Source organism: Haemaphysalis longicornis, unplaced genomic scaffold (genome assembly GCF_048455015.1).
Source record: "Haemaphysalis longicornis isolate Haplotype H1 unplaced genomic scaffold, Haemaphysalis longicornis Haplotype H1 scaffold_14, whole genome shotgun sequence".
Lineage (NCBI taxonomy): Eukaryota > Metazoa > Arthropoda > Arachnida > Ixodida > Ixodidae > Haemaphysalis > Haemaphysalis longicornis.
The window spans coordinates 19,619,622-19,631,855 of record NW_027526245.1 but is presented as its reverse complement, the minus strand read 5'-3'; the positions used below and the strand labels follow the sequence as shown (position 1 = coordinate 19,631,855).

At 53.1% G+C, this 12,234-nt stretch overlaps 1 protein-coding gene across 1 annotated transcript in view; it reads right to left on the bottom strand.

Moving 5' to 3' along the window:
- LOC144165177 (glutathione hydrolase-like YwrD proenzyme) overlaps window positions 1-12,234 on the bottom strand; it is a 118,058-nt gene that overhangs the window by 44,887 nt on the left and 60,937 nt on the right. Inside the window, exon 7 of the mRNA XM_077695288.1 lies at window positions 936-1,198. Coding sequence (XP_077551414.1) covers window positions 936-1,198 — 263 coding nt within the window. The remainder of the gene's footprint in view (window positions 1-935; window positions 1,199-12,234) is intronic.

Below are 12,234 nucleotides of genomic sequence, written 5' to 3'. Positions count from 1 at the left end.
AGGTAACACAGCGGCCGACGCCGTAGCCCGAGACCTCTCACTCCGGGCAGTTGCCTTGACGGGAACAAACGTCTTGCCCGGGATGCCACACAGCCATTCCATCGCCAAACGAAGCAAAGACATCTTGGAACGCCTCAGGCTTACAAGAAGGAAATACCCCCCTCCACATCCAAAGCTCATCAGAGAAGAATCAACACAACTACGAAGACTTCAGACAAATTCCTTCCCACATGCAACACAATTGCATATGATGCACCCCACATTATACAGCTTCGAATGCTAGTTCTGCAGCGGAACGCCCAACACCCTATACCACATGGTGTGGGAGTGTAAGGGCGTCAAGGAACTACCGGAGGTCCTGGCGCCATCACCGGAGCAGTGGGAGGCCGCGCTGACCAGCGCGGTCCTGGAGAACCAGCGTGGTCTGGTGAACCGGGCTCTTCGTGCTGCGGCAGGCCATGGCATCCCGGACTAGGGACGCCAACCAAAGGGGGCGATCACCTCAAGACCAACGCAGGAGATCATCCTCCGCTCCTTTACCAATTATGGCAAATAAACGTTTATACTACTACTACTTAGTAAGGTGCGATGGGCGCAGTATTTATCGGGTTCTTTTCTCTCCATTGAACGGATACGTAGGTGCGGCTATAGTGGATGCCTGCGTGCTCTTGGCTTTCTTGCGTTGCAGCGCCGTGTCTTTGACGACGACGACGATGATGCACGTACGTTAGGAACGGAAATTATATATTTACAGTTCCGGCGTGGTAGGCGGACATTTAGGCAGAAAAGTATTGAGCTTTGCGGGTCGCTGTGTGCTCTACGGCACTTGATCCGACATCAAGCACAAATGGGCACAGCCTAGACTACTCGCCCATTGCGTTTTTCGTGAGCATGATTATACACTTGCTGCTCCTCTGCGCTGCTGTTGTGCTCACCCCGGCCGCAGCACGTATCCGTGGCCGATGAAGAAGCGCGGCATGTCCAGCGCCTGCTGCGGGTCCAGGCCGCGCTCGAGCATGGCCAGCAGCAGCTGCAGGTCGACCTGCGGCTGCCCGTAGCCGCCCATGCTGCCCAGGGCGGCGAGCCAGCCCTGCGATTCGTCTGTCACCAGCACGGGCATCAGCGTGTGGTACGGCTTCTTCCACGGCCCGGCGCAGTTGGGGTGGCCCGCCTCCACGCTGAACCCACGGCCTCGGCACTGCATCGATCGACAAAAGCGCACTACTTGCAGTCGTACCCCACTGCGCGCACAAACCCACGCGATTCGACAAGTGAGACAAGAACTTTGTCCTGGCTGGGTGGAAAACGGAATTCGCAACCATTGCGCTCACTGCCACAGGGATGTCCACCTACGTTGTCGCCCGTTTTCATCTCACCGTTAAGTGCGCTAAATTTTAATTTTTATGCACACCGTGGTTGGTGTGTACTTTTCCGATTTCTCCCGCACACGCTCGCAACCCGCTAGATTTCGTCCTGCGAACATTCCCGCCGTTGCAAGCGACGTTAGCAAACCTGCGGGGAGCACGGTGTGCAGGAAACAGCGCACACTTCCCGTTGGAAATGCCTGCATATCGACCGACAAGTCAGGAAGCCGCCTACGCATTCTACACTTTAATGCGTAGCATTCTTCGCCGAGTACCACCACAGCCAGGACCGTGTAACGCACGGAATTTGCGCAAAAATGCAAGTATCACGCAAGTTGCACTTGTGATATGCAAGTTGCACTTGTAATCGCGCGTAAATCGAGAAAATTGCTGGAACTAAATCTTGAAAAACTGAAAATAAGAAAACTAAAAAATTACGGAAAATAGTGCACCGTGTATTGTCACAATAATGCAGATCTCGCAAAAGTTCCACGCGTAATTGTTATAATAGCCTAAATGGAGATAATTGCTTCATTTTCCATAATTCTGTTTCCTCGGCCAGATGCCATGAAGGCTGTTCCAACTGGGAGCTCGACATACTGCGTCCGCTCGTCGGGGTTAACGCAAGCCAATGCGCTATCATCGAATGCGGGGCGCACCGCACCGCATGTTCTTTGTATTCGTAGCGCAGCCATTTGATTTTGACTTTGGCTGAGTTAAAGCGGACTTAGCTTCAGAATTTGGCAGTTTGGATTTTGGACTGAGGAGGGCGGATTGCGGACTCTGATTTAATTTGGTTTGCATGGAGAAAAGTTCGCTTTTTAACTATGTTCCTCTTAAGGAAGTGGCAGAGCTAACCAAGTTAAAGCTAGCGAAGACCACCAGTCCGCTGTTTCCTCAGCCTTCCTTCGCATCGTAATTGCGAAGGTGGCCGGATTTTTCTAATGTTCAAGAACCACCACAAAAAATCACTGTGGAGAATCGATAGATCCAGTGGGGAATTGACAGATCCAGAACGCAACTGCAATGGTCAAGTACCCGGTTTGAAATTTCCCCCAGACTTGGGGAGCTTTTTGCAGGTTATGGGGTTCTAAAAGGCCCAGACAGCGTTCTGAGCATTGATCAGTTATTTATTGCCAAAAACCTCCTTCCATCACAACGGCACCGAACGGGCCTTTCGGCTGGCGGATGTTCCCCGCAAAGAAGCTCGTAGAACGTCTTCCCTGAACGTTCTGAGCTAAGTAGCGAAGCGTGACTCAAGTGTGTTTGACCCAAGAAAACCCAAGTAACGCCTCACCGCCGTGAGGCTTCGTCGCTCAACTGAAAAATTGCTACGCAAAAGCACGGCGTACGTTTAGCATTTCTCTGCCGATTAATTTTTAGATGCGACGCATCTCTTACTTTGAGGCATGTCCCTCCTGCGTCGGCGTCGGCGGCGTCCGCACGCCACCTGCGCATGCGCGACTCTCCCCGCTCTTCTCCCCGACAGCTGTGCGCAACACTCTCACTCCGTCTCATTATCATAAACAACAGCTGCGTGCGCGCGCTTCGCTCGCTTCGCTCCGCTCCCGTCGCGCAAGTGCGCGCATGCGCGACTCTCCTCCGCTGTCTCCTCTCCTTCAGGCGTTGTGAATATAAAGCGGGTAGCGCGCTGCGGCGGCTCACCCAGCGCTCGCTCTCGTTCGACTTCGCGTCACTTTGCTTGACGACTGCGTCACTTTGCTTGACGACGACCTCGTATTATACCTGTGGGATGCGCCGAATGAGACGGCCGGAGCAACGTCGCGCCGCCGGCAGCTGATCGCGGAGGCCATGCTTGAGAGGCCTGGCGGCACAGGCCGGCCGGCGGCCTCTCTCGCTCCCGCCGCTCGGGCGCTCCGATTGCTGGCAGCGCCCTCTGCACAGCGCTATGCATGCATCAGCGGCGCGGACACGCCTCCCCATAGACAAGGCGCGCGGACGGCAGACTAGCTCATATTCTAGGGACCATACCCCTCGCGAGAGAGTGTTCGCTATCGAACAGGAGAGGGGGAGAGTGGCTGCGGACAACAACAACGGACGCACGCACGAAGGACGGCCGCCGACAAGACATGCTCGCACCGTCGCATCTAATAACCTCGCAGTTCACTAGGCCCGAGAGCAATGCCCAAAGGCAAGTCACCTCACTCTCGGTAACCCAACAGGTGGAAAGGCGCGTCAGCAGTCAGCGCACCAGCACCTCAATGACGGCGCCCAGATGAGCTCTCGAGCCTTGGCGGAGGGTAGCGACGGTCCCGTTTAAGGTGGCCCAGCCGTCTCACGGGGTAGTTTCCACGGGCCGCGCCCTGTTCCGCCGCTTAGCTTCCAGCCGTTTCCTATCCAGCCTCTGCGATCACTTTGTCTTCGGATACTCTTGCACAATCGTCGGGACTGTGACCTGGCCTGTTACACTTAGAGCAGTTTTCGTGCTCCGTGATCACAGTGCGACAGTCTCGCGCGTGGTGTCCAGGACGATCGCATACAAGGCACTTCTTAGTTGCCTTTCCCGGTGTGTTCGCTGCACCCCCTGTAACGTCTGGCGCGTCAGTTGTAGCGTTCCCCAAGTTCGCAAGGCTTTGCGCCTCCAGGAAACGGTCCGTGACGTCGGCCAGGACACCCAGGGTGGCACATTTGCGTTCCTTTAGGAAGACCATGAGCTTCGGGTGGCAGCAACAGTAGAACTACTCCGAAATTACCAATTCGCGGAGTCCTTCATACCTTTGAGGAATGTTGGCCATTTCCACCCAGTGGTCGAGGTAGCTGGACAGCCTCGCCGCAAACTGCCTTCCCGTCTCGCCTTCTTCGGCCCGAGCTTTCCGAAACTTCTCCTGGTGCCCTTGTGCCGTGAATCTGAACAGCTGGAGTAACGCTTTCTTGACCTTGGTGTAGTCAAGCGACTCCTCTGGAGTCATGCGGCCAATTACGGTCAGCGCTTCCCCGGACAAGCACATACTGAGACCTACGGCCCATTTGTCCTGCGGCCACCCCTGCCTAGTCGCCAGGCGTTCGAGGCGCCGCAAGTAGGCGTGTAGATCGTCGTGTCTCTCATCAAACAGGGGTAGGAGTTTCTGAGGATTCACGATGGGCACATTTCGATTGGTTTCGTTCCCGGTAGTAACGGTGGTGGTGTTTTGCGACATTTCTTGAAGACGAATCTTCAACTCCAGGATTCGCATTTCTCTCTCGGCAGCTTCCTTGGCTATCTGGGCAGCTTCTCGCCGTCCCTATTTTTCCCGTTCTGCAGCTTCACGGAGTGCCTCCCGCTCAACTGCCCTTTCTGCACGCTGCTCTGCCCGCTGGGTGTCGATCCACTAGCGAAGGTCCAGCCCTGAGAGACCCAGTTGCGTCCCGATCGCCACTAGCTTCTCCACATCCATGTTATTCTTCAGTGACGTATTTTCACAGCATTCACCTTTTCTGCAGATGTTAGTGGGGGGATCCTGGCAGGCTCGCCACTTTTGTTAGGAATGGGTCAAGGACCATGCAGGCGGAGACGAACAGACGAACGCTATTTAACACGCTGAAGATATATTTCACGAGCTGAAGAACAAGCACATGACGGGAGCATAAAATACGATGGGGGAAAGCGCAACACAGTCTGCCCGTCCACAATATGGTCTGGCTGTTCAGAAGGTCTGAGGACAATGCCCGGTAGTGATTGGCTTACATTCCGTCGCGATGCGTTTCTGGCGGCTCAACAGCAGGAACGGCGGCGCCCGACAGCCGGAACGGAGTGTCAGCAATTGGTGCACCAGTGCCGCGATGACGGTACGTGGCCAGACGCGCTCTCGAGGCTTGACGGAGGGTCAAGAACGTCTTGTTTCGGGTGACCCGTGGACCAGACGTCCCACGGGGTCGTTTCCCACGAACCGCGCCTCGTTCCGCCGCTTGCCTTACAGCCGTCCTCGTTCTAGCCCTCGCGATCACGACCCCGCGCGGCTCCTCTTCCTTGTCGCTGCTGCAGTTACTGCTGTTTCAATGGCGTGGTCAAGCGCTCGCGTTGCCATTCATCACACGATCCTCTTTCCGGCTTTGTGTTTTAAATGCAGAGCATTTCAGTAACTCACGATGTCACCCGCGTTGGCGTCCGTGGTCCGCGTCCGCATCGCTCCCCCTACACTATATAAATACTTGCCGGCGCCAGGTTTCGATCCTACGACTCTGCGGGCGGAACGCAAGGTGCACGGTGCTCTACCAACTGAGCCACAAAGCCGACACAGAACGGAAGGTTACGAACGTGCCTTATATCCTTGACTCATTCAACCGTCGGCCAGAGGTGCGCCCTCTCCCCCGCGTCCTCCTCGCCTTCTCTCCACTCGCAACGCCCTCTCTCGCCGCGTTCGGTTCGGGCGCACAACAGGTGGGGACGTGCGCAACACCCTCTCTCGCCGCGTTAGGTTCGCGCGCAAGAACAGCTGGGGCGCTCGCATCCCGCTCTCTCGCCGCGGTCAGTTCGCGCTTAAACCACATATGGTTCGCGCGCGCTGCGGTCGCTAACATCTGTGGCGTGATCGTGACGTCAGCATCACGCGTTCGCGTGGTGGCGATTTCGGCGCTATAACACTCTCTCGCGAGGGGCATTGGATTGGATTCGATTGGATTGGCTTGGATTGGCTTGGATTTGGATTGGATTGAATTAAAGTGGATTGTGTTGGGATTGTGTTGCGTCATAGCCGCGCCACGTTGCGTCATTGCCGCTCCACGTTGCGTCATAGCCGCGGCAGGGGGTTCACGGCACGTTTCACCATCGACTTCATCGACAATGTCTACGCTGGAAGACAACAATTACAACAACAACCAATACGTAATCCATACGACTTGCAGGCGCCCCCCCCCCCCCCCCCCGCAGAAATGCTCTGCATTTGATCGTGCCCCTCGCGAGGGGGATGTTTTTTGACGAGCGCTGTCGTGTCACTTCTTTTTATATAGTAGGGACAACGACGGTCCGGACTACGGACGTCAACGCGGGTGACATCGTGAGTTACTGAAATGTTCTGCATTTAAAATGCTGTCCTCCTCTCCCCATCCTCATCGAATTTCCTATGACGTTTCGTACGACCTCTAAACAAGGTGTCGTGGCTTGAGTGCACTACTGCACGGCTCCCCGACCCTCCGACAGAATCAGTCAGCCCAGAGTTTAGTCGGCCGGTGGGTTGTCGCAATTCGTTCGCTCAGTTGAAACTAAGCCACGGCACGTTTGTGCAGGAAGAATGTGCCTTTAGTTCGTTAGTTTCTACACTAGTGTCAAGCTCAAAGCCCAAGTCATTCCACACAAGCCCACATGCGACGCTTCGTTGACCGGTACGCTAGTATAGAAATCTGGTACGCTAGTAGAGAAATTGAATTCAACCGAAACATATACCGTACAGCGTAAAACCAGGGTGCGGAAAGCACTTTCTACGCTGTGTGAACTACCACAGCCGTCGGCAGCACGACCACACAGGAATGCCGGGTGCTGACATGATATTCTGTGGGAATGTGGGGGTCTGCACGAGCACTATACAAGAAATAGTCATCTCAGCGGATTGAAATGCTAAAACTTGATGAAAATGTAAACTGGCTATATACATTATATTCCGAACAGGCGGCCGTGCTCTTACTGCAGGTTCACGGCGTTCACTATACGTTGAAGCAAGACTCGTGTGCAGTATAAGAGTTGCGGATGCACTAAGCTGGCTTCATTACACTCTAGCTATAAATGAAGCCTTCGTTTCACTATTTTCTTGAGCAACGTAAAGATATTGTGGAGCAACAAAGCAATTACGCTGCCGCTGGGCTTCTCCGTCGGTTCCATTCGCATCTGGCGCGTGTGACGAGGCAAAAGTGAGCGACGGTGACAGAAGCAGCGTAACCAGTTTAATCAGTGAGGTTTTGAGCGTCGCTTTATTGTCGCTTTATTTGGCTACCCCTTAATAATATGACGAATTAAAAGGTCAAAACGCTCCAACATCCAGACACGCCACGAGCTTGTGTTGGCTGCTTGTTTTCTGTTGGCATTTCTCGCCGGCTCGCCGCTCCGATCGGAAGTGGGAAATTCTGCTCTCGAGCACGGAACGATCCGTTCGTTGGCGGCGGAGGCGCGGGGATTTTGTTGGCTCATCGTGCAACTGGCCGCGACCCACTGTAAAAACCCGCGTATAATACGGACCCGCGTATAATACGAGGTATAATTCGGGGACAGCAAAATCAGAAAAAAAAGTTTGCATCAGCATATAATGCGAGGTAAAGAACACAGAAAACATCTATTTGCACTGCAGTTACCGTTCAGCCATTGCCAGTTTTCGCTGGGACTGTCTCCCGACTTCCGTTTAGTCATCGTCAGGTTCGCTGCCGCTGTCTCCTGAAGTCGCCTTGTCGGAATTGTCTTCCCACAGAAAGTGGTCCTCAGTGCCATCAAGGGCGTTCGAAATGCCGCATTTCTTAAAAGAGCGACTGACGAGCTCCTCTCGGATGCTGGCCCACGCATCCGCGATCTAGCCACAAAGCACCGCTCGAGAAACCCACGTTATCCATTCGGTAGCTGTCACTTACGGGTCTCCTGACCTCATCCACTCTTAGCAGCAGGACCTGATGCAGCCTTTGAAACGCTTGTCGATGGAAACGTCTAGCGGTTGCAGCTGGGATGTCATTCCTCCTGGCATGACAATGAGTTCAGTGCGGGGTTCACGCAACAACTTCTTCACGGAATCGGCCAGCTGGCAGCGAAAGGCGTCCAACACGAGCACTGACGGGAATCCCCAACAGTGCTCCAGGCCACCGATACCACACAGACTTTATCCAGTCAAGCACCAGTTGCTTTCTCCACTCGCGAATGCTGCCTTCGGTGACGCCGAACTGCCATCCTGCGGCGCAATTCCTGATGGTCTCGGCACATAAAACACCTTTTCTTTTAATTGCAGCCGAATACTGTTTTCGTGCATCCGACATCGTGATAGACTTGCGGTGAACGTGCCGAGATCCTTCGCGTGGTCAAAACAATCAAAATGGCGCCGGCTGACAGAAGCAGCAGCTAGCTAACGCCACCGCAAGGTGGCGCACCCTCCGCTGAAACCAAAAGTGCAAATTTTCGGCTGAAAACTTTGGGATCCACATATAATACGAGGCACAAATTTCACATAGTAAAATTTGGAAAAAAAACTCGTATTATACGCGGGTTTTTACGGTAAGCTCTACAGCGATCATGGAGGCATTGCACATAGCAGAACGAGGTGATAAGTGTGTAAGCCAAACAAGCGTGTGTCTGCATCCTAAAGAGATTGCCTATCTGCGTGTGCCTTGACTGTAACATGTGTATATCTACTTCTGTTGTCACCGTGACCTTTGCAAACTTGTTTCGACCATGCGCACTGTCTTTTGATTACTTGATTGTTTGTTTTCAGCATTTATATTCAGCCTTTCTGATATTAAAATTTAGTTGTTAGATTAGCGGCTGTCCATGTGTTGCACTTCCTTCGTCTTCGTCTGAGTTTGCGCTGGTTTTATTCAAGAATGTCTTTCCAACTAGCCCAGCTTGCAACCCTTTCTACAGCGATTCCAGGCGCTCTATTATAATTGCTTTTTTATTACACTGGGCGCGAAAACGCGCCGGGGACACGAAAGTCGCACTGAGCAGGCTGCGCGGTCACTGGGCACGCGGCGGCCACGGTCGCGAAGTGGCGCCGGCCGGCGCAGGTAGCTCGAGCGACAGCTTGTTACCGCTGCACAAAATTTGACTCAAGTCCCAAACAATGCAGCACATACAAGAAAGGGGTTAATGATGCGATGGCTAATTCCATTAAAAATCGCCATCTGCACCGCTTACGAGAGCGGCAATCGAATATCCGCCGCAGTTTCAAGCCAACACATCTGTAGACGGACCTGATAGACCGGCCGGCTGCTCCCAGCGCGCGTCGCCCCACCTACTGCCGTGGCGCGTCGTTGTCTAGCTTTGGCAGCAATTTGCACTGGCGGTGCCTGGTTCACGTCCAGCGTCGCTTTTTAATTAAGCGGCTGATGAGATTAGTACGCAGGTCGGGCATTCGCAGAAACTGCCCCCGACGCGGAATCGACAGTGCTGCGGCAAATCTGCTCTGTGATATCCGTCCGACAGTCACGTGGGCAGTCTTGTTTGTACCAAAATCAGCTTTCCGCGGCACCCGCTGAAATGAAAACTGCGACTGGCCACATTAAAAAACGTCTCTAATTGAATAACCGTCGCGCGTTGAAGGAAATGAGGTTTCTGCACGTGATAAATAGACAATTAGCCACTTATTGCTACAAGAAAAACAAGATGGTAAATTTTTGTATCAGTGCCCCTTAAAAGCAGACACGTCAGTGGAAGTGAATCTATGTATGATAAGGTGTGAGCATCAACCTGGTGTGTGCGTGCGCGTGTGCGTGTGTACGTGCAGTATAGCACAGCCAGATGGTTGGGTTAGGGGTTTGGTGGGGACTGATTGGGGTTGGGTTTTGGTTGGGGATATGAGTTCTCTTTAGATCACTTTTTCGATGAATGAAGTTGTATGAGTTTATTTGTTTGCGAGTGTGGGACATGGGATGACACGTGTATGAGTGCAGAGGTTTCTTCGGCAGAGGGAGGGGTGTGTCCCGTCTGCGCCTGGGTTGTTCCGGGTGAAGTGCTATGTACGGGAGTTCTTCAAACAAACAATTGTGAGCCAGTGACCATCCCTATCTTTTCTGTTTCCGCTCTCTGCGAAAGGTTCGTCCAGGGGTTTGTTCATTCATTCCGTCATTGATGTCCTCCTATTCACGAAATTACATAGCGCAACGCGACACCGTGACTATGCTCATTGAGCGATTTTCTGTGGGCGCGCCAGCCGTGGTTGTCAAGAGTCTTCGTGAAGACGCCAATGGGAAAAACGACGGCTGTGGATTGCGTGCTTGCCTGACGCCAAAATCAGACTTGGCGGCAAGAGGAGTGTGAAAGGAGCAGAATGACACCACGGCGGAGACGAAAAGATGGCTGCGCAATTTCGTCCCACCGCGACGCTCCTGCGCCTTGGAGTCCTCCCCCTGTGGCCTGTCGCCTGTGGCCGGCCTGTGGTTGGCCGGCTGTGGTCGCAACTGCCCTCTCTATGACCTTGGGTCACCTCAGTACAAAAATGGGCAAAATTTACACAAGGCTTTCCGAAATCAATGCGGGCCTCTTGCTGAAGGGTAACTCGACGGGACAAAGCAACGCGGACGGGAAACGCAGCGACTGGGCCACGTAGTCTGGCAGAAGAGAAATGGGAATTTCTAGACTTTTGAAACAAACGGGAAACTGAGCACGTGAGGCGTCCATTCCCTTCTCGACAAGGAGATTGGATACCTGATTCGAATGGTCACAGAGGCGGCTGAAATGTTATTGCCGTCGTAATTTATTTTTTCAAAACATGTAAAGTAACCTCATGCCTGATCGAAATTGCGCTAACTGGAAGAAATGAAAGCAAACCGCATTGTTTGTCTTCCTTCCTCTGCATGTCCAGTTAGTGCACTGAACCAACTAGCCAAACAGCGCATTTTACTGATGTAACGTAACATTTTATATCGCTTTTTTGTCTTCCAGTTTTTTGTATATTTTCCTGCCACGCTCAAGTGCTCATCAACGCCCGTTATTCTGATTTCTACCGTTGCGTGCGCCGCTCTTTCTTGCGAGTGACAATGGTTGGCCTGCATTATTGACAGGACCCGGCTATCATGTATAGCAGTCAAAAAACATACTGCTAGGTAAATAGCGTCTAATCCGTGCATCTCTCGCGGCCTTTTTGAGTGCCGGCCGCTCTATCTGCCAAAGTGGTTGCTCGGGGCAATGCCGCCTGTATTAACATTGCCTGACGCGTCGCGCGCTTTTCAATGGGAAGGGTAGGGACGCTTAGGTCAGGCACTGATCCGCTATGTGGCGCGTGCCGGCGGACATCTCGCCTTACGTCACTGCTCGCGAGTCGCGAACGCTGCACCCACTTCTACGACGTGTGTCTGTCAGCTTGCCTATTGGGCTTCAAGGGCCGTTTCGCTTACATCTTAGCCGCGGCGGGGCGCTAGTTCTGTGGCGCACTGGGGATCTCGTTCAACGTGTCGCTCGCTTCATACTTGCTGCACTTTTCTAAAGATAAAGACGGAGGCGGACTGAAATAGTGTAAGAACATACTTATTGTCGGGTGGACATATAGCTAACAGAAAAACGATATTTTCGGATGGGGCAGCCATTATTTTACTGATATTTTTCTTTCTGGAGTATTTAGAGAAGAAAAAATTGCGTGCACGCTTTTTGTTCAGGCGCTCACTTGTACGATTACTTTCCAATAATATCACGTGCTTGTAAACTTAAGAAAATTATAGGAAACAAAAGGATAAGCAGCTGGGATCCCGCCACGCTGTCGGGGCGCTTCTACAGTACAGTCCTCAATTTTAGAAGTGCGTACCGATGCGGAGTGCGAATAGCGGGGTCAAAACAATACCTAAATGCGGAGGGGATAGAGGTGGGATGCCCCACTCAGAAAATTTCAGGGCCTGTGATCCGAGTAGATAAGCGCGCAAAGCCGGCATCAGCCTGCATGCGGCAGCGCAAGGGATTTTGCTTCGTGACAAAGGAAGGTTTATCAGTGACAGACCAAGACAGACAGGCATGGTGAACAATAGGAAGGCGTAGGAGCGCCGCCTCGGGAACGCTAAACAAACTTTCCACTATTTTGCATAGTTTCCGAGAAGCGGCGCTGGCTGGCGGACACGAAAGCACGCTGGAAGGCTACGGAGCGGGGAAGGGTAGGAGAGGGCAACAGGAGAGTGGCTGTTCGGCCATTTTTCGCTCACGCGTTAATCAATGTTTATACAGGCGGCGTTGCTCGGGGCCGTGTTACGCCAGCACAGACTG